The sequence below is a fragment of the Enhydra lutris genome, unplaced genomic scaffold (assembly GCF_002288905.1).
Source record: "Enhydra lutris kenyoni isolate GAN:26980312 unplaced genomic scaffold, ASM228890v2 scaffoldscaffold7, whole genome shotgun sequence".
Classification (NCBI taxonomy): domain Eukaryota; kingdom Metazoa; phylum Chordata; class Mammalia; order Carnivora; family Mustelidae; genus Enhydra; species Enhydra lutris.
In genome coordinates this window covers 37,939,277-37,966,243 of record NW_019154091.1, presented here as the reverse complement: position 1 = coordinate 37,966,243, position 26,967 = coordinate 37,939,277, and the positions used below count along the sequence as shown (strand labels likewise).

The following is a 26,967-nucleotide window of genomic DNA, read 5'->3' as shown; positions in this document are numbered from 1 at the left end:
TACCTTAACAGATCACCTTTAGGACTGAAAAGCTCCACTGGAAAAAAGCAGGCATTCTATGTTTTAAGTTTTACTCACATGCTAAGGAGATAACGTTAGAACAAATACTATTGTGTATATAACAAGCACTAAGGCAGGCTTATTTTTAATTCTCAGACTGACTTTTCGAAGGATTTTTTTTTTTAAGATTTTATTTATTTATTTGACAGACAGAAATCACAAGTAGGCAGAGAGGCAGGCAGAGAGAGAGGAGGAGGAGGAAGCAGGCTCCCTGCTGAGAGAGAGCCTGATGCGGGGCTAGATCCCAGGGTTGTGGGATCGTGACCTGAGCCAAAGGCAGAGGCTTTAACCCGCTGAGCCACTCAGGTGCCCTCAAAGGAAGTATTTTTAATCTTTCAATAGTTGAGCTAAACCGGGTTTTAGGCAGATTAATGGACTCACCTAAAACCAAGAAATTAATAGTTTGTATTTTGACAGTGATATGCCTGATTTAAAAACTCAATCCCAGGGGCACCTGGGTGGCTTGGTGGGTTGAACCTCTGCCTTTGGCTCTGGTCATGATCCCAGAGTTCTGGGATCGAGTCCCGCATCAGCTCTCTGCTCAGCGGGGAGCCTGCTTCCTCCCCTCTCTCTGCCTGCTTCTCTGCCTACTTGTGATCTCTGTCAGATAAATAAAGAAAATCTTAAAAAAAAACAAAACAAAAACTCAATCCCATTTTATTATGGTGGCTCTTAACCAGTGCTGTATATTTCAACTGCCTGGGGGTAACTTTTATTTTTTATTTAATTATTTTTAAAAAAAGATTATTTATTTATTTATTTGACAGAGAGAGAGCTCACAAGCAGGCAGAGAGGCAGGCAGAGAGAGAGGAGGAAGCAGGCTCCCCGCTGAGCAGAGAGCCCGACGCGGGGCTCGATCCCAGGACCCCGAGATCATGACCTGAGCCGAAGGCAGTGGCTTAACCCACTGAGCCACCCAGGCGCCCCTGGGGGGAACTTTTAAAAATGAAACTTATTTAAAACAAGTTTTAATCACAAGATGGGATTGGGAGGGAGACAAACCATAAGTGACTCTTAATCTCACAAAACAAACTGAGGGTTAATGGGGGGAGGGGGGTTGGGGGGTGGGATTATGGACATTGGGGAGGGTATGTGCTATGGTGAGTGCAGTGAAGTGTGTAAACCTGGCGATTCACAGACCTGTACCCCTGGGGATAGAAATATATGTTTATAAAAAATAAAATTAAAAAAAAAACAAGTTTTAATCAGAGAAATACATATGTACAATTAAGAAAAAAACAAAATAATACTGTTAGATTGATAGTGAAAGACAGTAATCCTTTTTTCTCCAGAGACAACCACTTCTTACTAGTTTTTGAATGTTTATTTTTTTATTGACTTCTCTGTATTAGATCTTGACTGATTCTTTCCTATTACACACACCTCTCCCCCTCCAATCCCCCAATGTTACATAATCATTTCTTGTTGTATTAGTATTCAGTATTTACATCATGACTGACTTTATATGACCAGTATTATTCACCACTGAAGTATGCAATGTTGTTGTTGTTGGTTTGGTGTTTTTTTTTTTTTTTTTTTTGATAGACAGAGATCACAAGTAGTCAGAGAGGCAGGCAGGGAGAGAGGAGGAAGCAGGGTCCCCGCTGAGCAGAGACCCCCCCCTCCCCCCATGTGGGGCTTGATCCCAGGACCCTGAGACCATGACCTGAGCTGAAGGCAGAGGCTTTAACCCACTGAGTCACCCAGGCGCCCCTGCAATGCTGTTCTTAAAAAACTCTGAATTTTCCTGTTTCATAACGGATTTATTTCCTTAATTTTTAAAAAAGTTGCAGCCCACCAATTCATCTCCAGACTCTGAAAGATTATAAATTTCGTCTTTATATTCAAACACACCCAGTACTCTGTTTTCCTTTGTGAGGCATTCCAACTAACTTGCTATCTTTAGGCATTTCTTACTGAATTCGTGCTGTTCTCCCCTATTTTCTTTCCTTTTATAACAATATGATTACGATTTTAGCAACTTAATGGCATACTCCCTATGTCATTTACTCTTTAAATAATAAAATGCCTCCTTCCCCACTGACAACAAACTGTATACCTCTCAACTTCCCACTTTATAAGGACACCATCATTTCATTTACTTTTCCCTCCCCACTTTCAACATCCCTGCTGGTAAACTGTACTTTTCCATTATCAAAGCTGGTAACATGTAACCACAATTAAGTATTATCTCAACAGATGAAAACAATAAACATCATTTATACTAATTACAATTATTTAAATATTATTCACGAAGTAGCCAAGCTTAGGGCTGTGACTGGATTTCCTTCTCGTTGGCTCCAAGGTCTTGAACTACATGCTACTCACAGGGACACCGAAAGACAGCCCACTTTCTTACACTCCAACCCTCTGTTCAAAATCCAGCAGCATTTCACGTTATCTGGTATTAGGATGCTTTTCCTGTACTGCTGGGCTTTTCCACTGAACATTTTTGATGGTTTTGGTTTTCTCTTGTTGAAGAAATGTATTTGTCTTCCACATATCTTTAAGATCTTCAGCTTCTTATTCATTCAATGTCTTGCTTACAATCCAATATTCCCGAAATTTATGTTTTCTTATTTTAATTTGGACCATGAGTTTATTGTACATTAAAATTTTCCTGAAAACTTTAGTAGCCTTCCTTTTTTATAATGCATCATGTTCGTTCTGTTTTTGTTTTAAGGTTGCAAAGCTTAAATATTGCCGTAGACCTTAACTGAAGCTCTTCGCCCTCCCCGGAAAATCGCTGACTTCCTCTCCAGCCGCTACCCGCTTTCCGCCACCGCCCAGCCGCTCAACCAGAGACGGAGAGCGCAGCTGCAAAGAGCGCTCTAGTCCTCTCGCGAGAATCCCGAGCTCTGCGCTCGCAGCTCCGTTTCGCCGCCGAGCCTCCTGGTAGTCGGCCATGTCCCGGCCGGGAAGTCGGCTGCGTTAAGAAGGGCACTAAATGTGTACCTGCAAGCGGATGTTGAGGATCACCGAGCCTGCGACGTAAAAGTACGGAAAGTTCATGCGCAGCTGCCACGCCAGCTCGAAGAAGGCGAGCAGGGTGCGGGAGAGCCCTTTGCAGAAAACTCCGTAGGAGCTGGGGACCGCGGCCGTGCTGGAGGCTTTGAGGGCCAAGGAAGACGGAGCCGCCGCGGTGGCCATGGACCCGGTGTCGCCGCTCCCCCAGTGTTGAGAGCCGAGAGTCACCACAGGCTTCGTGCACCCCCGACCGACGGCCGGGGCGGCGAGGGGCAGGGTGGGGGTGATTACGCAGCCGCCAGGCTCATACCTGCGCCTCCCGCTGGCTCCGTGTCCTCCCCAGAGGCGCTCTGGCCACGGCCGCTGCTGGCGCTCCGCCCCTTCCTGTCTGCTGCTCCCACTGGTATTTAGCCCTTGGAGCTAAACAGGTGCGGAAGGGGTTATGCCGTACGCATTGTCTTATGCATGGTCGGCCAAACAGATATTATTTCCACTGTCAAATGAAGAAAGGAAGTTTAGTAAAGTTAGGTAATATGAATTGACCTAGAGAACACAGTTTGTAAGGGTCGAACTCTAGATTTAAGACAGGTTTGTCTGGTATGTGATGTAGGTTATTAGCCAGGAATATCACCCTTTGATTTCATAAAATTAACCCTAATATTAGGGCAGGTGAACTCCTTACATAAACCAGTTCAGACATAAAGTCTCTGTGTTCATAATATACTACAACTGTAAAGGATCACAACCTCAGGCTATGGATTTTCTGTGTATTAGGACTCTTTCCATTGCAAGTGACAGAAACCTTTAGGCAAAACAAAATGAAGCACATATACTTTAATTTGGGGGGGGGGCGGATGTTACATATGTACAGTATCATTCCCACCCGGGTAAACCCATGAAAAGTCCAGATTAGGTATGGCAGCTTCTACCATTTCTGCATGGGGATACCCCTGTGTAACTTATGGCTAGGCCCCAAAGCTTGGAACACTACTAAAACCTCAACTCTGAATAACTTTAGGGTAACGTCATAGTGTATCTCCCATAGCCCCATCCTCTTCTGATATTTAAGTGATGCACATTTCATTATCTTCTCTAATCTACATTTTAACTTAATCTCTACACTCAGGGATTATTCAGATATGTAATTTATGATCAAAATCCCCAAATGGGACGCCTGGGTGGCTCAGTTGGTTGGACGACTGCATTCGGCTCAGGTCATGATCCCGGAGTCCCGGGATCGAGTCCCACATCGGGCTCCCAGCTCCATGGGGAGTCTGCTTCTCCCTCTGACCTTCTCCTCCTTCATGCTCTCTCTCACTGTCTCGCTCTCAAATAAATAAATAAAATCTTAAAAAAAAAAATCCCCAAATTACCATCTAGTTCTAAAAAAGCATTGTTCACATTTCCCACATCTCATCCTGCATGAATAGCTGTAGTGACTATTTGAAGCACAGTTAATGTATCCTAGAGGGCCTCTGTTTCTCCGTATTCTACTGATAATGATTGGTACAAATAACATGCCATCATGAAATTTATAAAATGTAATTGCGTGTCCCCAGCTAGAATTTTTTCTACTTTGCTATACTAATACCACTCCAGCAATGCTGTGTTGACACCACTTAAAAGAACTGATTACCAGAGGTGTCTGGGTGGCTCAGTGGTTAAATGGCTGTATTCGGCTCAGGTCATGATCCCAGGGTTCTGGGATCAAACCCAGGGCTCCCTGCTTGGCTGGAAGCTGGCTTCTCCTTCTCCCACTAAAATCTTAAAAACAACAAAAACTATTATCAATCAGTTGAGACAATGTATAAAATAGAAAATATTCTGAAGTGTAATAGAAGATGAATGGCAACTCAGAACCAAGAGAAAATGTGCTAATTTTAGTATACAAGTATAATTTACCCATTCTGAAAATTGAGAAAAGAATAAATAGATCAAGATATTCAGGGTCACTGAAGTCATTAAGTTTCTGGATCTTCCATTTCCAACTATGTAAAACAATGTGGATTCATTCTCCTCTACCCATTCTCTATTAGCCCACCCCCTACATCCAGCTCTGTTTAACTCCATGAAAATCCTGTCTTTCTTCCTGGGCCCATGGGGCAAATAGCAGCTATTTACTAACTAACAGATGTCCTGTTTCAGTGGGAAAGGACTGGGCAAATATGAGTAGTCATGAAACTCCCTCTCTTAATCAATAATGCTCTAAAGCCGATGAAGGATTTCCATCAGGTGAAACTGACAGTGGAAGGTGGAATAGGACCAATATTTTACATGGTTCTGGTTTTTATTCTGTCCTTTGAATAACTGATCCATATTTTTTTGCCTAATAGGCATATGTAGGTAAGCTGTTAGCAGTAACACATCCTAAACCATTTTTCTGGTTGATACTCCATTGGGTACTCATTGAACCTTCCTTTTCTAATCTTGCTTATTCCCCCTTTTTTGACTCAATATTCCCAATTTAGTACTTTTTTTTTTTTTTTTTGAGAGAGAGAGTGGGGGTGAGTGCATGGTGGGGGAGGGGCAGAGGAAAGAGGAGAGGATCTCAAGCAAACTGCCCTACCTGGTGCTCCATCTCACCACCCTGAGATAACCACCTGAGGCAAAATCAAGGATCAGACACTTAACTGACTGAGCCACCCAGACAGCTCCCTGCCCCCTCCCCATTTACTACTGTTTAATGACCTGGTTGGTCTTAAGATCCTTTGGAAGAGTTTAAAGGTAAGTGCCACTGGGTCTGCAAAGGACTATATTGGCAAATTCTCACTATTGTAGTTATCAGGTATAATAGGTCTTCTTTCATTTTAATTTTATTTGAGCCTTGTCTCTTAAATTGAGTCTGGGTTAAGATTTGTCAGTTTTGTATATCTTGTAACCAGGTGGTTGTTTGAATTTTTTCTTACTGTTTGTATAGTCTCTGCTTTTCATTTATACTCCTTGTTAATGGTGTTGTTTTGTTTTGTTTTGTTTTTGTCTTTTGGTAGTTCCTTGAAATATACATTAGGTTGTTTATTTGAGAACTTTCAATCTTCCCACCCCAAGCTCATGGTTGCCACTCAAACCTTTGTGATTGCCATGCCACTGTCTTTGTTCTTAATGGCTCCCAGCAGATGATGGTATGTGAAGACCGTCAGCGTCCCTTAGTCAAGCTCCTGGAGAACTACTAATTACTTTGCCCTTCAGCTCCTTGATGCAGGTCCGACCTTCATGCAGCAGTTGGGAAGTCAGGACATTAGATATGCAGGCTAAACCCTATCAGGGAGAAGCAGAGCTGGGTGTTTTTGCCTACTTTGTGCTTTAGCAGAGGTGATAGTTACTGGGAATCTTTGTGTGCACATGTAGAACCACCTCTTTAGTTTGTGTGGTCCCCAGGGATTTGTGGATGCTGAATCCTGCCAGTTCCAGAGCTAGTCATAAAAGCTGGGATGCTGGATGTCTGGATATGCTTGTAGTGAGAAGTTGGAGCTTTGGTTTTATTGTTGAAGTGATCTGGGAGGAAACAGTGGGTGATGTGCCCTGCTCCTCTGTCAGTCTCCTGGGAGGATCTTAGGTAGTTCCAACATACAGGCTGATTAGAAGCCATATCCTCAGGCAGCAGCTGTGAAAGTCTGCAAATTCCTTTTAGGGAGAAACCTGGAAATTGGTGTTTTCTCTTGGTGCCTCTGCACTGAGTCTGGGGGTGGGGAGAGATTACGGCGGGGAGGGCTAGCATGCCTGTTAACAATTGTTTCTTTGTCTGATATAGTCCTGTAGGCCTAGATGCAAGCCCTGTACAAGATCTTAGAGCTAAGTGATTTGGGAGAGCATTTTTTGGCTGGCAGTGTTAAAAGTTGGCCTCAACTTTTTGCTCTTTCAGGATAATCTGGGAGTTGGGGGTTCCCTCCTGTTTGGTGCTGTGCAGGGGTGAGACTCATGCTGAAAGTGTGTTTCAGCCTTTCCTACTTGTTTTGATGTGGATATATTCTAAGTTTCCCAGTGTGTAGGAGTCACTCAATTAGTCTGCATTTTTCTTAGAGGGAATTGATCCATGTGTAGCTGCATATTTGATATGCTGTGAGAGGAGAGACATTCAGGAGCTTTCTGTTGTCACCATCTTAATGATATTTCAGCTGATTTTCCATGGTTGCTCCAGAGGTATTCTGTGTGTGTGTGTGTGTGTGTGTGTGTGTGTGTGTGTGTCTTTGGAGTGGACAGTATGGGGTAGGTGTGGAGTTTTCACACATTACTTCCCATACTGCAGTGTCTAGCACTTAGTCATTTGATCACATCTAACTGCAAAGAAGGCTGGGGAATGTCTTATGCATGCTTAGGAGGAAGAATAAAATAAGGATTTTGGTCTGCCTCATTGTGTCTGCCACAGTCTCCATGCCTGTTTTTAAATCACCAGATGTACCCCTTTCCCCACTCATGGGACAAAGTCACACCCCTTTCCTGGGGACACAACTCAATGTTCTGTATTTAAGTTCTGTCAGTTTAGAATCCAGGAATTTGGGGTGATAAGCAGTTCTCTACATGATTACTGGTTGGTGTCCCTCATAGTCCGATGACAAATGAACACAGAAAACACAAATGGGTGCCTTCCTCCATCCTCCACCTCCAACCAAAAAATGAATGGTTAGGGTCAAGCTTGCTGGACAAATTAAACGCCTTTCATTTGGTAAAGAGAATAGGGGGTCTGTGGCTCTCGATTGTCCATAGCAGTGACAAAATCTGGGTAGATACTGGGAAGCCCCTGCAACTGACTTTGCTGAGAAGTTCCTGATAGTCCCTGTGTCTGGGCTCTGGGAGGAACTCCCTTATTCTTCATTTTCTGAGGCTCCTGGCTCTACCTTCTGGATGGTCTTCATAATTATTATTCTCCTTGACTACATCTGAAGTAGATGTTGGGGAAGAAACCCTCCTGAACAAGGTCCAGATTTCAAGCCTACTCCCTGATAAACAAACTTAGAATCCAGTATGTCATTCAGATATCACAGATTTCACTGTCACACTCAACAAGTACAATTATCCCAAATATTTAGGAAGTTTTGTTTAATCTGTTTGCTTTCAGTCAGATGTCCAGAGACAAAGATTTCCCTTACATAAATGTCTTCTTTAAGCAATTAATTAATTAGCTTACCTATGCATGACTACTTCAACTTCAGTAGAAGCTATCTGGAAGCCATCTGAAGTAATGGGCTTATGTCAGAAGTTTAAACCCTTGGTTTGGTTTTTTCTATAAGGAATAGTTTCCATGATTAACTAAAAAATCTTAATGGGCCTTTGTCTGTTAAGGATTTTTCTTCAGTTTTATTTACTTGAGACCAAGAGCTGTGAGATTTTTACAAACCTATGAAACCCAAAATTTCTGAACTCACTCTTTCTTCCTTTTCTGTTTGCAACCCAACCGTGTCATTCCTTTCTCATCTTGTCTTGGAATACCTTGCTAAAAACAGCTTTAGCACAACATTTTAGGTCTAATCAATCACTTCCACTAGGGCTAAGACAACATAAACAGGGCCTGCTTTAAAGATTTTTATATGTAGCATTTTGGAAGACTTTGCCACTGCACATGGAACCCTGCATGTTTCCAGCCTCCAAAATTTGTATCTGCATGATCCAAATGCTTCTAAACCTGCCCACATTGTGTCACAAGTAGGCTCCCAAACAAAATGACTTATACATAATGTAGAGTTAAATTGCTTTTTTCACAGTGTTTTTTTTTTTTTTTTTTTAAAGATCCAACTTTTTATCTGACAGATCACAAGGAGGTGGAGAGGCAGGCAGAGAGAGGGAGAGGAGGAAGCAGGCTCCCCGCTGAGTAGAGAGCCCGACCCAGGGCTCGATCCCAGGACCCCGGGACCCCGGGACCACAACCTGAGCCAAAGGCAGAGGCTCAACTCACTGAGCCACCCAGGCGCCCCGTTTTTTTCCACAGTGTTTGAGGAGCCTTCTCCATACAGTTACCTGGGAATTAGGCTGAGTGAACGTATTCCATCTTTAACATGTAGCTTCCAAGATTGACTTGGGGTCATACCCATTCCTGCCAGCAGTGAGGAAGAAGGTTTATGGAGGAGTGTTCATGGGGAGATCTTTTTTGGGGATGTACCTGTAAATGATGCACATCATTTTCACTCATATGTCCTTGTTCGGATTTCAGCCACATGGCCACAACCACCTGTAAGGGAAGCTGGGAAGTACAGCCTCTCGGCCCAGACGAAAACGAGATGCAGTTGAGGACATGGCTGTCGGAGAGCACTTAGCACCATTACAATCAAAATAGCCAGTAAGTTATTATAAAACAGTTTCTGCCTTTAGAAGCATGGTCTAGCTCGTTTATGCCACTTTGATAATTTATACCAGCCCTGTATCTGTCTTGAATATCAGCTCTCTTTTTCTCTTTCCTCATAAACTCTAAAGAACTCAGGTTCCCCCTGAGTGTTCCTATCCACATAAAAGCATAGCTGATTCGGCACTGTAGCATCTGTAGCTTGCTCATGTATCTTCCCAGCATCTGTTGCTTATAACTTCTGATTTAGCTCTTACAATATTATGCAACTAATTATTTATACTTACTTGTTCTAGAGCTTGAGTGTGCTATTTGAACTATTTAAATTATTCCTACAAGTCACATTGAATCCATAAAAATCCTTCATAGGTAGAATGAGTGACAAGAACAATAATTACATGAAATTTTTTTCTAGCAATTTCTATTCAAACTCTAAAACATTTGCATTCAAATGAATGACTCAGGGAATATGAAAGTAGAACTTAGGGGGAAATAATCTCTTATACTTGCATGTTTTCATACCTGACTTCATCCTTTGAATCATTAGCACAAATGGACATTTTCAGCTGGTGCAAGGATCAGTGGGGATTGATTAGCATTTACTCTGGAAATTAGGTAGTAATTGACTAAGTCATAAGAGGGGTATTCATGAAGCTTCATATCTCTTCCCAGAACTGTTTGGTTTAGCCCTGGAATCACAGTATCAATAGAATGAACTATTCTTTTGTGAAGGTCTCTGAGACTATATGACATAGCAGAATTTGGGTTGTCCTTTCTGGAATTAGGATGCAAACATCTCCAAGTGGATATCAACCTGCGACTGTTTAGCTATGGAGCCATCAGTGAGGCACCACATCGGAAATATTTTCATGGAACTGTGAGCTGGACTGAAGATCTCTTTGTGGTAGTGGCAGCAGGAGAAGCCATCTCAGGAATGTAGGGAAGTGGGTTCATTGGACCGGCAAACTGCATTGAAAGGTCAAGAATGGGAAAGTCTCATCAACTGATTTCATCCTTAACCAGCTTGGCTATGGCCAGAGTCACTCAACAGTGGGTAACACTATTTGACTGACTGATTTATGATGGACTGTCTCCATATCCCTATGCCACTGGTAAATAAATAGCAAAAGTGGTTACTATTCTTTGGTAGTTGTAACTGTCCCTCAGAACAATGTACTACTTAAAATATAACCCATGAGAAATTATATACTCAGGGAATATATACTAGTTACCAAGCACCGTACTAGTTACCAAGGCTTAGATATCTACAGCCTTAAGAAAAGCATATACTGGCAACAGGCCTCTGGGGGAGAGGATGATATATGCCCTTAAAGCCGAGCAGCTGGGGATGCCCGGCTCACTCAGTGCAGAACGCCGCCTACTTCATTTTTCCGTTATCTCCCCTTCCCCCCGAGAGTAACTTTGGCTAATTAAATGAGCCCTTTGAATGTGCTTGCTCAACTATAAACTTTATACTGCTTGACCAGATATATTTTGCCTTCCTTCTTGTTTATCTACAAGGCATATGATTAATATTTAGCCTTCTTTGGCTCCTTTGTTGATTAATGTCTATAGCTGAGAAAAACGGGACTGAGGAGGTGTTCGGGGCAACTGTCTTTTCTGCTGTTGTCCCCTGCTCCCTTTCTCTAGCAGCTGACTTGTTTATGCCTCATTCTTGTCCCGTGCGCCGTCAGGAAGCGGCAGTAGTAACTAATCACTGACCTCCCTGGTTTGCCACCTCCCTGACATTTTCTGCTTCCTTGAGAAAGCCAAGTTCTCCCACTTGTTTTTCATCAGCCTGAAGTGGAGAGAGAACAGAATAGGTCTCGTGCTCTCCCTGGGGCCTTTGTTCTTATAGTCTGTTAACTTCTGAATGAAGGTGACTTGTGGAGGAGTACCTATGGAGTACATGAGAGACACGTGACTTTGCATTTAGACATAAGTAAAATTTTTGGTCTTAAAAGGTCTTCTACTTCCTACCTTGTCCTATGTATTCCCTTTCTCCTGTTCCTGACCACTTGCTCTTTTTATTTCTGTTCTGGGTGAGACACCAGGAATTTGCAGCTCAACCTGATGGGCTTGAGGGACTCCAGTAGAGACCCATACAAGGGCCATGAAAATGGTGACAGCCTTCCTCCTCCTCTTCACCATTTACTTATTTCCACTCCAATAGCAAGTTGGATCTTCCTTAAGATACAGAGATAACAGTCAGGCCAAGATGTTTGTCATGGTGAGTTCAGCTACCTTTCACTCAGGCTTTGTGCAACAGTATGGCATTTTGTAATGAAGGTGAAAATGCGTATTCTGAGACATATTCATTGCAGTCCTATTTATATTCACTGGAGAATGTTTGGTACTTGGGCACCGGGATATATACACAAAAATGTGCATATTACTACTTCTCTTAATAGTTGAAATTGAGAAGTCATACAAATGTCCATTATGATAAAGTGGATAAACAGATTATGGTATCCTGATAAAATAGAATACTATGAAACACTGCCAATGAACAAATTGTAATGTTTTTTAGTTCTTTGTTAGGGAAAAGACACATAATTTTGTAAAGCATAATACATATTCAGTGTAGTGTTTGGATATGTGTGTGTATATATAGTGCTTTGACTTTGACTACTGTAATACAATAACCCAGATTTAATCACAGTAGCTAGAAATGCAAATAAGCAGGTGGGAGAATTTTGCTTGCTAATGATACTATTAAAATATGAAAGAAATTTACTCTGTGTTTACACAGAGGATGTATACGTCTGTATGAAAATACAATAAAAGCAACGTAGTGGTTGAGGTTACTTTGGTCACAGTATTTAGAGTGTTGTAAAGGAAAAAAATAGGATGTAAATCATTATAAATATGTTGGTTTTCAGTTGTCCTTGTTGAAGTAGTAGGTGAAGGTGTTCTTTCAGGCTAAGCCCCAGTGCTCAGACTGGTGTAAATATCCTAAGGCCAAGGGGAAGTGTTCTTTGACAGTGAAGTCTGCCACTTAGAAAGTCCGGTAAAATCACATCTGTCATTTACCGGTTTCCCATTTAGCTGCCATCATCATCATCATCATGTACCTCATTTAATGATATGTACTTGAAATGTTTATGTACATAATTTGGACAATGTCTAAGTAATTAATTTAACAACCAGTCAGACACAGTGGAAGAGAAAGAATTAGTGAATTAGAAGATAACTACCCAGATTGAAAGATTAAAATATGGAAAATACATTCTGCAGGGTGAGCAACCTGAAGGTTACATAGTCTGTGTCTTCTCTAAATTTTCTTTGCAAAGCGTACAGTTTCTTTGGAGTCCATCTCTTACCAAATAATAGACAGCTAGGAGCAGTCATTTGATGCCTACAATGTTTTGCCTCACAGCTTCTTCACTCAGATAAGAAAGTTAATTTCATTCATTTTCTGTCTTCCAAGTTGTCTTAAAAATAGAATTGCAAATATTTCAAAAGTGCCTAATGTGCCACTGTTTTTATAGCCTTTTGTATCAGTTTTCTCAGAATCAATGCCATATATTTAAGCTTTTGTTCTATTATAGCCCAGTCCTAGTACCAATTTTTGTACCAGTCAGCTTATATTGTGTAACAACCACAAAACTCAGTGATAGACAACAATAATAGTTTATTTCTATATATTTCTGGAGACCAGTGATCTGTGCTGGGCTTGCCTAGATATATGCATCAGATTTCCAGTTATGTGTCTGGGGGCTAACTGGAAGCTAGTTGATCAAAGCTGGACCTGATGGAGCAACTTGGCTTCTCATATCTTCCATTCTTTTCCCTGGACCAGTTCACTAGTCTAGACGTAACTTTCTCATGGTGATCGTAGAAGTGAAGGGTGAACAAAGCCTGATATGCAAGCCCCAGTGATGTAAGTCCAGCAATGAAAGAATGCTGACAAAATACGTGCCAGCATCTAACTGGCCAAAGCAAATCACATGGCTGAGCACAGAGTCAAAGAATAGAACAGATCATCCCTCTCACAGTGAGAAGATACAGCACTGTTATAGGCTGAAGAATTTGAGACCAACTTAAGCAATCTACTGTAGCATCCCATACATCATAAAAGCAATTCTAAGCCACATTTATGTCCTTGCATACCTGAGTCTCAATTTTCTACTCTTACTTGGAATTCTCCATCTATAGTAAGATCTTAAAGATTATAGAGAGCTCCACTTGGATTTATATTTCACTGTCACCTTTTCTGGAATTCTGTAAATTCTGTTTCCCCCTCTCCCCAACAAGTCCCCACATCTCCTATATATAAACTTCTCACAATTTTCTGCTTATCAATAAGTCCTTTCTGTTTTAGTTCCTTAATGGGTTGCACTCATCTTTTCACTGGAGTCTTATTGGACCATTTACTCTGTCTTTCTTGAAACTCCTGGGCAGGCAGTTTTTTATGTGCACTTTATGTGCACTTTTTGGTTCATATTTTCCCCCCCTCCTAGCTTTACTTCTCTGAATTTTACCTTTGGAAGACTCCTGTTACAATAAGACTCATGATATAAATACGTTTCATTATGATAAAAGCACCTATCATTTAAATTCAACTCATTTTCTTTTCACTGAGTAGGTAATATAATCCAAAGGGATGTTCCATCTTCAAACGTCCTCTCCAAGCGGGAACTTAGTCCATTGTCACCTTGCCTAGTTCTCTCCCTCTCACCCTCCATATACTTTCTTTTAATGTCTGGATTTCATATATTTCCTTGCATTTTAATACCTAATACCTGCCATTCTTAAATTCTGAGCCACATTCAGCTACATCTTGAATTTCAGTAATTAATGTCAAAAATGTCTCCATGTTCTATCAATGTTTTGTGTAGTCATCTTAGCAAAAAAACTCAGAATTTGTAAAGGCCAGAGCCAGGATTGAGATTCAACTTTATCTTCTATTTGGGCTAGTATGTAAGTCTAGAACTGTCCTAGTTCCAAAATCCTTGTTAAAATGGAACTGCAGGGTGTGGATTTTCTTGTAGTAGTCAGGGATATTTAAATTTTAAATTAAAGCAAAGTAACCCAGACTTTTATATAGCTGAAAGTGCCAGGAATGGGGCAGCTTTCTGTATGGTTAGATTTAGATGAGCATGACAGTTGTGGCCAGCCCCAAAGATAAGTCTTGAAAATTAGCATAGCCATTCCCAATCTCTATAGCAACAATAAAATGAATTCTATCACACACATGCATCCTCCTATGACCCCAATATTCTTTGCATGTAGGTAGACTCACTGTCAATGATACTAACCTTGTTACGTTTAATGACCTTCCCTCCCTTCTGTTGTAGGCAGCATAATGGCCCCTCAGTAGTGTCCACATTCTAAATCCCCAGAACCTATGATCATGTTACATAGCAAGGACAGTAAGGTTACAGATATAATTAATGTTGCTAATCAGTTGATGTTGAAATGTGGAGATGTCTTCAATTATCCAGGTGGGCCTGTTGTAATCGTAAGCGTTCTTTTAAATGGAAGAGGGAAGCAGGAGAGATTAAGAGAAGGAAATAGGAAAATGAAAGCAGAAATCAAAGTACTGTGATTGCTGGCTTGGAAGAAGAGAAGGGGCCTAGAGCTAAGGAATGTAGCCAGGTGCTAGGGCTATAAAAAGCAAGGAATGCAGTATCCCCTACAGCACCCAGGAAGGAAGAATGCATCCTTGCCTACACATTGATTTTATTGCATTTTGGCTTTAGACCAGTGGAACCCATTTCAAGCTTCTGCTCTCCAGAATGGTATAACAAATTTGTATTGTTTAAGCTGCTGTTTGTGATTATTGTAGCAGCAAGAGGAGAATAATATACTTCCTTATGCAAAGACACACTGAATCTTTCACCATAGATCGCTTATGATATCTATCTATGTGTTTGGATAACAATATTCATGGATTATCCAAACCTTTGATTTCTGGCTTCTTTGTGTAAACATCTTCTGAAAAGGACTGGTTAAATTCCAGAATATGTATCTATCCATGCACTGTAGTTAATTGGCAGGTCAATTTCAGCCAGCTTGAGCATGTTTACCATGTCCAAAAAATCTTTCTTTCTATATATTTAACTGACAATAGGACCGGTACATGAGCCTGACTTACTGTTGTGAGATTTATCTGGAAGATTTGTTTATACTGTTCAGTCTCAAACATCCTATTCCACACTCTCCAATCTCAGTCTTACTAGTTGTGGCCCTGTTGCCACTCGAGCATGCAGTCAGCCCCATGAGATTCAGCACCTGGTAACTCAAGGTGATTTCTAAGGTAATTGTAGAAGGAACAGGGTAAGACTGAGGGTGGGTAACAACCAGTTATGAGAATTATGAGGGAAAGTATGACTAAGAAACACGGTCTGTTAAAAAAGAAAACCACAGACCCAAAATGGTGTCACTTAGACCTCAGTTCACAAACTTGGGCTTAATATTCAATCTAATTGTAGGTTTGGTTTTTTTTTTTAAAGATTTTATTTGTTTATTTGACAGACAGAGATCACAAGTATGCAGAGAGGCAGGCAGAGGGGGTGGGGGGGGAAGCAGGCTCTCCGCCAAGCAGAGAGCCCCATGCGGGTCTCGATCCAAGGACCCGGGGATTATGACCTGAGCCAAAGGCAGAGGCTTTAACCCACTGAGCCACCCAGGTGCCCCTAATTGTAGTTTTAACCTCCCACTGAAATGTAGTTTTACCCGGTCACTTGGCAATTTTTCCAGGGTTGATAGGACTTTTTCAGTCTGCCCACTGAGTCCAGTCTTTCCCTAAAGAAAGATGAGGCATTCTGCATAAGACACTTTGGTTTTCCACCCAGAAAGCAGCTTCACCTAGAGCAATCCTTTTCTTTTGCCAATAACTTTCTTGCCCCCACTCTCCTTCTATTAAAACTTTCCATTTTGTAGGATTCCTTGGAACCCAGTCTATTTGCTAGATGGGATGCTGCCTAATTCATGAACCATTTAATAACGCCAATTAGATCTTCAAACTAGGCTGAAGTTTGTTTTTTTAAACAGATTTGATGGCAGCGACAGGATCTGAAGCAAACTTCTGGCTGCATCCAAGGATGAAAAAAACACGGGCATGGTACTACGAATCTTTTGAGTTCACAGTCTTTCTTGCCATTTTGGAGGATTTGGGTCAGCTCCTCTTGGTCTGAGAGGCTCTTTTTTGGCATTTGAGCTACCAGTCTAACCGACTTTCCCTTACAGGACAGGTCAGCTTGCACTGACAGACAATAATGCCCAGAACCAACTGAGCTGGCCTATTTTCCCAGGGCCCAGTTACGGGAGCATATTTGCTCAGAGCCCAGCTGAGCTGGCAGAAAAGTCTGCCCAGAGCCAAACCTATAGCCTTTCATATTATAATTCTCTAGGTGGGAAAGCTCTGCAAATTTCCGAGGGAGTTGGTCCTGTGCGGAGGGCCTTCTTGTGGCCAGGATGCAGTACTGCCAACGTCTTAAGGTGCACATTTGCTTGTCTTGTTTTGTATAGATTAAAGGCTATTTTGAGCAGGGATCTTGGAGGCCAAAAAACTGCAAACATTGGTGGACACCGTCAAGCATTTAAAGGTTGCTGGAATGCTTGCCACCTCCAGAAGACTGTCATGGTAGAATAGGTTGGTCATAGCACAAGTTAGATGGACACTAGGTCACCTGCCAGCCTCAAAAAACTGCAATGAGGTACACCTTAAGATACCCACAATCCCTAACCCTACAGTGCACATTCCTTTTAGGTATTAGTCTGGCTTCAAGAAACCCCAACTCGGGACGCCTGGGTGGCTCAGTTGGTTAAGCGACTGCCTTTGGCTCAGGTCATGATCCCAGCATTCTGGGATCAAGTCCCACATCGGGCTCCTTGCTCGGCAGGGAGCCTGATTCTCCCTCTGCCTCAGCCTGCTACTCTGCCTCTGCTAGCTCTCACTTGGCTCTCTCTCTGACAATAAATAATCTCTTAAAAAAAAAAAAAAAAGAAACCCCAGCTCTTTTTAAAAAAAATTTAATTTATTTTAATTTAATTTTTTTGCGTGTGTTCCAAAATTCATTGTTTATGCACCACACCCAGTGCTCCATGCAATACATGCCCTCCTCAATACCCACCACTAGGCTCACCCAACCTCCTACCCTTCTCCCCTCCCAAACCCAGTTTGTTTCTCAGAGTCCACAGTCTCTCACGGTTTGTCTCCCCCTCTGATTTCCCCCAATTCACTTCTCCTCTCCATCTCCCAGTGTCCTCCGTGTGATTCCTTATACTCCACAAGTAAGTGAAACCATATGATAATTGACTCTCTCTGCTTGACTTATTTCACTCAGCATAATCTCCTCCAGTCCTGTCCATGTTGATACAAAAGTTCAGAAACCCCAACTCTTAGCAATTAGGATCCTTAAATTCTAAAGAGTCAAGCATGCCACCTTCTGGCACGCCAGCTTATTTTCTAAGAACTTTAGATCCAGAATTTGCAGACATGTAATAAGATGGAAAATTTTTAATAAAAATAAGCTGGAATTACAATGGCCAATATGGGGAACATTCCAATTAGACAAAATTGTTCATTAAGAAATGCACTTGAAAGTAAGACTTCCCAAATGAAGCTAACAGAGAGGGATGCCTGTTTTGATTGGTGTGCAGAAGCTTCTTCCAAAGGGCTTCAAGATTCTAAAATAGTCTTATTGAAAGGCTCGTTATTGAAAGGCTAAGAAAAATTAAAAACACAAAAGAGGTACGTAAGACAAGAGAGGACAGGACTGACAGGATACCTGCCGCACCCCTCCACCCTTCTATCTTTGAGGTCATCTGGGTCTGCTAATTCTCTATCTGAACTGCCTTTTCACTCTGAAGAGACACTTTAAAGAGATACTCTGAAGAGACCTTTAAAAATACAACCACCTGAGCTGGCAGGCCATCCTCCTCGGCTATCTTTCACGTCTTGGTCAAAGACAAAAACCAAGGGTCACAGTTAGAGGATTTCCTCAACCAAGCAGGATCCTCAGAAGTTTTTAAAAGAATTTGAAATCCTTATCAAAGCCCAGGACCCCAGGCTGCCAGATCTTTATCAGCTGGCACACGTGTTGGGAGGACCTGGCGAAGCCCCAAAATGGGTGTGAGAAGCAGAATGATATTTGAGATATCTTGTCTCCAGCATGGACCTCTTATAAATCAGAAAAAGCTCCCAGAACAGGAGCAAATCTTTTTAAAAGCCATTCCTAGAGTCCTCCCCCCCCCACCCCCACACTGATTGGTCTGTTACTCAAACACACAAACAAAAGAAAGATGAACCTGTGGCATCTGGAGGTGGCTGGAGGCTCTTCCTTCAGCCTTCTGGATTCCAGACGATAAATGAGGTCACCCAGCTTGCTGTGGCTGCTCTGTTTGTAAATGCATTATCCCCAGAGATCCGTGGGCTAATAAAAAGGCAAAGAATAGGATAGGAGGCCACCAACTCGACTGAACACATGGCTACTGGGGAGCCTTTTGAAAGGAAGTTCAAGTAAGACTGAACACCAATCTGCCATTGTTGCCTTTACAGCTACAGCAGCTCCAAGTCCAGAGATCCAAAACAACACCTTGGTCCCAGACATTTTTCCCCTTCTAGGGCTCTACCATCAAAACAGTGGCCTAAAGGTCAATGTTGGAACTGTAATCATCTGGGGCACTGGAAAAAAAAAGTTGTCCTCAGAGGTCCTATGCAAATTCTTCAGTTCAAGTGCCTCTAGGGGAAGACTCCTCTACTGGCCCCTCCCAGGGTTGATGGGACTTGGAAGGATTCTCTGTGAAGCTGTTACCAGTAATTTCCTTAAACAGCTAAAGGGAAACTGAAATTAAAGTTAATGGAAAACCTTGCCACATTCTGGAGCTATGCTTTCTACTTTAAATCCCACTCTCATAGGACAACAAAAAAAGATTTCCATAGTGGGGGTATCTAGTAAAGTTCACAGTTTCCATTTCAACCAGTACAGAAGACTCTGGGACCTCTTACTGAAAAGCATTCCTTTTTGCTATGTGATCCAGTGCCAGTTAATTCATTAGGTAGAGATCTCCTTTCTAAATTAAAACAGCTGATGCACTTTGCTTCTAATGGAAACTTCACTTTAGAATTTCCTGGTCAAACTGAATCTGATCTTTTATGTTCTGCACAGTCTGTTCTTGATATGAAAGAGGAAGAATCCTAATAAAGTTCCCCTATATAGATGAGGTACCAAACAAACCAAACCCCAAAAACCCTGCGGGCTGCTTCTAATACTGACATTGAGAGAATAAGAAGTACAGGAACTATAAAATTCAGATAGATATGACGAAAACCCTTCCTAAACTGCCTCACTATCTATTAAAGCCTGGGGCCATGCAAGGTCTCACAGCAATGAGGAAAGGCCTAATTATTCCCTGGACCAGCCCTTATAACATGTCAATCTTGATGTCCGAAAACCTAACGGATGGGGATGGTGATTTGTCCAGGACTTGATAGCCATGAACAAGGAGATTATTCCCAGTTTCCTAGCTGTCTCAAACCCCAGTGCCCTTCTGTTACAAGTTCCACCAGACTCAAATGGTTCACTAAGACCCCAACAGCCCGTACTGTTTGCCTTTACTTGGAATAATCAACAGTATGCCTGGGCCATCGTGCCTCAAGGGTCCAGTGAGGCACCTTCTTATTTCTCCCCAGTAGGTCAACAGGACTTAGGCACCCTCCAGTAGTCTGGAAAATCCACCCTTTTACAACAAGCAGAGGATCTCTTGCTGTGCTCACAAACGATTCCATTTATTTGCAACAGCAGTTAGCTGAAAAGGGGCATGCAGTATCCAAAGAAAAATTACAATTTTCTTCAGCTACTGTTCATTAACTGGGTTATGATCTAAATGCTGGCTGAAGAAATTCAGTTGTCTCCAAAAAGAGTTAAGATTAAGAATTTCCCAGGCCCACATCTAAGGGATAGCTTCATGGCGTTTTAGGCCCGGCTGGGTACTGCTGACTGCAGATTCCTAATTTTTCTCTACAGAGCCCTTTCCTTGGGAAGACAAATAGAGCAAGTTTTTGAGGCTAACACCAGCACTCTAAGAACCGGCTGCCTTAGGGCCATTTAAAACCTTTCACTTGATTTCGACAGGAGAGGATAATCAAGCTTTGGGAATGCAAATGCAAAAACAATGCACTAAACATACCGATTAAACAGCTATTGCCTCTGAGCGTACAACCCAGTTCAGATGCCTCGGCCTGTCCAAACTGTCTTAAGGCTACAGCTGCAGCTGCAAGGTTAGTAAAAGCCTCAGCAGATTTAACCCAAGGAAATGACCTTTATTTACAATTCCCCCTGCCCCGCCCACCACCACACACACACTGTTCTGTCTCTTAAATACTAGACAGACTCAAGATTTCTCTGCAATCAAGGTGACCCTTCTGCTTTCACGACCTAATCTCCATCTTAAACACTGTAACATTCTCAATCCTACCCCTACCCCCACCTGATGAAAGCCAACCCCATGACTCTGGAGTAATAATGTCCCTTTTGGTGACAGTGGGTCCTCATTTTTGAGATACCCCTTTGACTAATCTTGATCTAATTTTGTTTGTTGGTGAATCATACTGTAAAAACGAAAGAGGAATTTCTGAACTGGCTATGCTATTACCACCCATTATGAACTACTGGACAAGCCAAACCAGCCCAAAAAGCAGAGCTCTATGCCCTTACCAGGAGATGAATTATCAACATTCACACTGGTAGCTGGTTTGCCTTTGGGGTCATCCATGAGTTGGGGATGTTATGGAAACAAAGGGGATCTTACATCCTTGGGGACCCTAATAAAAAATGGGCAACAAGTAAATGATCTTGGTGCTATTGAAAATTGCTATCATGAAATTAAGGCTGAACCTGAGTTTCCGGAAAGTGCTCTAGCCAACTTGTATGCAATAGAATCTGTAAAGGTTGTGGCACACGTGGACAAAGTCCATTCTGCTTCTGCAAAAAATGACCCCTTGTTTCCAGACTTTTGCCATCCTGATGTCCTTGCAACATGGTAACAGTCTGCTTCCAGATCAGAAAATGATCCAGGCATATGATGGTGGTAAATTCAGTGAATAGTCAGCACCATGGGAAGCCCAAGATGGCTGCTTGGTTCTTCCCAGCTCCCTGGCAAATCCCATTTTTTGATTTTTAATTTTTTGATTTTCCTTTACCCCCCCCATGGTGCATTTAAGATGACTCAAATTATAACTAAACATTGAGGGGGAGACTCCTAAAGATTGCAAAACAGTTTACCATCGATGTCTGACCTGTCAGGTCTATAATCCCAGAAATTTTATTTTTGTTCCCAGAGGCCTCAAACCTCCTCCCTCCAGACCCTTTGAACACCTGCAGCTGGACTTCATTCAATTGCCACCTAGTGTGGGTTAGTGATATGTTCTTGTATGTGTGTTTCCTAGATGTGATGAAGCCTTCCCCTGCCATAAGGCTGATGCTTTCACGGTAGCAAAATAGTTGTTAGAAAATGTGTCTCCCCCTTGGAGTATACCTTCCACAATTTTGGGGGATCAAGGCATTCACGTCACTAGGCAGATCACACAAACCTTAAGGAAAGCCTTGTACAGTTCTTGGAATTATCACTATCTCTATCACCCTCATTGGGCAGGTTTGGGAGAATGAACGGGGTCCTCAAATTATAATCTCCCTTGACATAAGATGTTGCCTCTGGTCTTGCTGACTGTTCCCAGTGCCAGTTTTGGGAAACAAGCTCACTCTGAATGAGAGCTTCATGGCTGTACATCATTCTGTTGATGTATTCTGCTTGAATAACCAGCTACTGTAAGTCTTCAATGTCTTATACTAATACTTCAATGTCTTATACTTATACTATACTTATACTTATATCAACAAGGTGTAGAAGACTTCCCAGATTCCAATTCAAAGTTTCCTGTTGGTCGCAGATTGGAACCTGGGGGCAAGGTACTCTGGAAATGTCATCAGAGGAAAACAATCCTTGAATCTCATTGGAATGAAACTTACCAGGAGCTCCTGACCACTCACATTAATACCAAATGAAAAAGTATGGACCCTTGGATTCTCATCTCACAGCAGAACAAGTCTCCACCTGACATCTGGTCCTTTGTGGATGCTGGAGCCCTCTAAAACACACTGACACAAAGAGAAGTTGGTAGACTATTTCCACGCAAGACACCAGACTGAGGCTTTGTACTTTAACTAAGCATGAACTCTTTTCTTACCCTTTTTCTTGCCCTCACTCTGGCATTGGTCTGGAAAGATAATGCCCTCATCCATATCTCCCAGGCTCTCACAAAGGGGGGAGGGGTCATCTTTCAGATTGCTGGATTTGTCATCAAAGATTTCTATCTGTCCATGATCCTAGGGACCCCTGGTTCCTTTCTGTGACTAATTCTTCTTTATTTTCTAATGTCACTGCAAACTATAATCAATGCTCCGCCCCCAGAAGTCTCTTACAAGAGTTCAACTTTTACAGCCAGAACGACCTTTGACCTTTTTCAACTATAACTGTATGTATTCAGTTAAACACAGCTATTTATGCAAATCTTGGTATACTTGCACCCCCATGTTCCCGTGATTGTTCAGATCAGATCTACCCTCCATTCTCTAAGACCTCTTACCAGCAGCACCTGTCTTTGCAGGGTATTTAGAGCAACTCATTCTTTTAGGCTAGGAGATTTTCTTCCTCTATGTGCTGACAAGTTAATGGATCCTTGGCTTGAACAGGTAAAGGCACAGTCCCCGTGAATGAATTCAGCACCACCCCAAAGGGAATAGTTTGTACTCTAGCAGGGATTGTCTTTGTCTGTGGTGATTATCTTTCTTTTGCCTGAATACCTCCGTAGGTAGCTGGTGCTCAGCTTGGCAGTGCCCCTTAGGTTATCTCACGGTGCCCCTAACTTTTTACAAGCAAACCAAGACATTTCATTGGTTGACTTCCCTGAATGTCCCAGGTGCTTCAGTTGTTAAGCGTCTGCCTTCGGCTGAGGTCATGATCCCAGGGTTCTGGGACTGAGCCCCACATCGGGATCCCTGCTCAGTGGGGAGCCTGCTTCTCCCTCCCCCACTCTCCCTGCTTGTGTTCCTGCTCTCATCGTCTCTCTCTGTCAAATAAATAAATAAAATCTTTTTTTTTTTTTAAAAAGAACATGAAAAGTCATAGGAGGCTTTACTAAAAGAAGAATTATCCATATTCCTTGGCAAGGGAATTAATTACCAACTAAGACACTGTAAATGAACTGAAATGGTTTTCCCAATGTTTGCTGAGGACCAACGTGATAATAGAAGCTGGCATCTACTGAAATGAAATGGAAGCCATGATAAAAACGAACAAACAAAAAATGCTACCAAAACTATTTGTTTTCAATCCATCAATTCTTCAACAGTGATATTTGGGATAGTAATTTTTCACTCAGAAGAAATGTCAAGCACACAACATTTTGGGTTGTCAGAACTGTGGAATTCCTAACAGGTATTTGCAGAAATGGATTGATTGGAATAATGAACTGCATCAAGTGAGTAAGAGAGAGGAAGATCAGCTTCATTGGTTTTATCCTCAACAGCTTATCTATAACCAGACTGTGTTTCTTGATCATGATACTGACTGATTCACTTCTACTGGTGCTCTCTGTACATCCACACAGCACTGGTCAACTTGAGAAATTTGGTGTTCTTTTTGCATAATGACCAACCACTGGTGTGCCTGGTCTGACACCTGCCTCAGCATCTTCTATTTCCAGAAGACAGCTACTTTTTCCTGTTCTTTTTTTTTGGTTGAAGTGGAAAATTAATAGTATTTTTCTGGGGTCTTTGCTCTTTTTTCCTTTTAGCTGGTCCAGTGATAGACCAGTGATAGACCTTGTCCAGTGATAGACCACAAAATTCCTATTATTTTAAATTTAGAATCAAGTAAAACATGGAAGATGAATATGTATGAAATGCAAACCATTATTTTCTTAGTGCTCATCAATGTTTAGGGGATGTAACCTAAACATTAGAGAAACTAAAAGGGATCCAGAGGGAAGGGAGAGCAATTTCAGGCACAGCTGCCATTTCACGTCCGTGAGGTGACTCAGCAGACCATCAACGACAGACTGCTGATGTTCCAAATGTGGAAATATTTCACAGGCTTGCTTTCCTTCTGCTGCTTGGAGTCTCGGCCTCTGGGATGACCCAGTCTATTGGATTAAGTCAGGCCCCTCCTGGATAACCTCCTCTCTGATGAACTCAAAATCAACTGATTTGAGACCTTAATTACAACTGAAAAATCCTTTCCTAGGACCAAGTGCCTTGGCTAGCATCTGAATGGATGACAGGAACGAGGTGTGTCAATGCTATGGATGGCTGTTGGCCTCCCCCTGCCTGCCAGTAGCTCTCCTGAGAGAATCTCCCTTGTAGACACTATAAACAGAAACATTTTGGAAAGAACATTCTAGAAAATGCCTAATTGGCACATCAAAAAGCCATGTCAGTAGCTTTCATATTTTCAAGGAGATTGGGAAAGTATTTCCATTTAGTTCTCTAAAATTAGAGATCAATAGAATAAGGCATGATTCCAATAATAGGATCCAGTTTTTGGATGACTGAAGAGAATGACAACTGTTCAATGTAGTTGGCTTCTTCAGCTCTCCAACATTTACCATTTACCACATTTAAAATTGACACACACACACAAAAAATCTCTGCTCCCATCTCACAAAAGAAGCTATCCTTCGCTGTATTAGGTGCCTACTTTTTGTTACAGATCATTTGAGACTTATTAGCTTAAAATAGCAATAATCACTATCTCCTCTTCATTCCTAAGAGTCAAGAATTCAGGAGTGACTCAGCTCATGGTTCTGGCCCTGACTCTGTTATGAGGCTGCTGGAGTCATTGTGATGGCCTCTTCCAGGCACCTGCACTAGGAAGACTTGAACAGCTGCAACCTGGAAGAGCTCAGGCATCTCAACTCTGCTTCTCTTTGTTTTTTCCACATGGTGCCTCCAGCATCGTGACTCAAGGCTTCAAAGGCAGATGTCCCAAGATGACTGGCTTTTTAAACCTTACCTGGCAAGTTAACCAGTGTCAGTTGGACATGCTATTTATTGAAGCAAACCACTTAGGCCCATATTGAAGGGCAGGGGAGTTACACGCCACCAATTTATGTGAGCTCTGTCAAAGCATTTGGTCCTATTTCCAACCACCAAAGATCCAAAAATGGGTTCTTGTTTCATCCTGATACAAATACCTGATCTCTGGACAATGCCAGTTCTTCCCTTTTTTTCATCATGATTTTCTCCATAATTTATAACTTAGAGATTAAACTGTAAAACTAATTATTACTAATATATCTTTATTTTCTTTTGTTTTATTTAAATTCAAGTTAGTTAACATGTAGTATATTATTAATTTCTGGGTAGTATTTAGTGATTTACCAGTTGTATATAACAATGAGATGCTCATTGCATCATCTGCCCTCCTTAATGCCCATCCCCCAATCAACCCATCCTCCTACCTCCCCTCCAGTAAACGTCAGTTTGTTTCCTACAGTTAAGAGTCTCTTATGGTTTGTCTCCCTCTCTGATTTCATCTCATTTTATTTTTCCTTCCCTTTCTCTATTTCCATCTGTTTGGTTTCTTAAGTTCCACATATGAGTGAAATCATATGAAATGTGTCTTTCTGTGACTGACTTATTTCACTTAGCATAATACCCTCTCATTCTGTCACTTTAAATGGCAAGGTTTCATTCTTTCTGATGGCTGAGTAATATTCCAATGTGTGTGTATGTGTGTGTGTGTGTGTATCACATCTTTTTTATCCATTCATCTGTTGACAGACATCTGGGCTCCTTCCATAGTTTGACTATTGTGGACTATTGTGGACACTCACAATATTGTGAATATTGTGGATATTGTGCTATAAACATTGGGGTGCATGCAAACACACATTTATTATCTCATAGCTTTTTTGGGTCAGGAGTCTGGGCAAGCTGAATTTTGAGCTTCAGGATCTCACCAAGTTGAAATCATCATTTTGATGATATAGCGTCCTCATCTGCAGGCTTGACAAGAAGAATCCACTCCCAAGTTCATCCAGGTTGTTGGTAGAATTCATTTTCTTGTAGCCCTTTCCATAGACACTTAATTGCATGGCTGCTTATTTCTTTAAGGCCAGCAAGAGCCTCTCACTCAGTGGAGGCCCAGACACTCTTCTGAAGATTTACCTGATCACCTCAAGCCCCTGAAAGATAATCTCCTTTTTAATTATCTCAGAATTAGGGGTTGGGGATCTTAAGTATCTACAACATTCCTTCGTGCTGGCCATATTCTGTAGGCTAGAAATAAGTCACAAGTCCTGCCCATGCTTAAGGGCAGGGAGGGAATTATACAGGGTGTGAACATCATGGGGAACAAACATTTTGAATTTTGCCACAGTCCAATTTATTAGCTATTTATTTTATGAATTATGCTTTTTATGTTGTATCTAAGAAGTCTGCCTAATTCAAGTTTACAAAATTTTACAGACATTTACAAAATTTTCTCTTTTTCTTTACTAAAGTTTATAGTTGTTCTTCTTACATTTAGGTTCTATGATCAGTTGATCTATGATCAATTTTGAGTTAATTTTGTGTATGGCATGAAATAAGGGTCTAAATTTATCTCTACGAATGTGGGTATTGTCCCAACTTCATTTATGGATACTAAAGAAGGATCAT

At 41.7% G+C, this 26,967-nt stretch overlaps 1 protein-coding gene across 1 annotated transcript; it reads right to left on the bottom strand.

The window, feature by feature from the left end:
- Positions 1–1,731: 1,731 nt before the first annotated feature.
- LOC111142026 (small integral membrane protein 10 like 1) lies at positions 1,732–26,402 on the bottom strand. Its single transcript, XM_022494946.1, has 2 exons — positions 26,268–26,402; positions 1,732–3,447 (listed from the first exon to the last, which is right to left on the bottom strand). The coding sequence occupies exons 1-2, from the start codon at positions 26,400–26,402 to the stop codon at positions 3,004–3,006; spliced, it is 579 nt and encodes a 192-aa protein (XP_022350654.1). The 3' UTR covers positions 1,732–3,003.
- Positions 26,403–26,967: the final 565 nt, after the last annotated feature.

Bases quoted from the DNA above. Each gene is read 5' to 3' on its own strand.
- LOC111142026 (XM_022494946.1), bottom strand. From the start codon at position 26,402: ATGCAATTAAGTGTCTATGGAAAGGGCTACAAGAAAATGAATTCTACC. The intron at 3,448-26,267 runs GTGAGATCCTGA...GCACCTGTTTAG, and splicing joins AAAATGATGATTTCAACTTG to CTCCAAGGGCTAAATACCAG.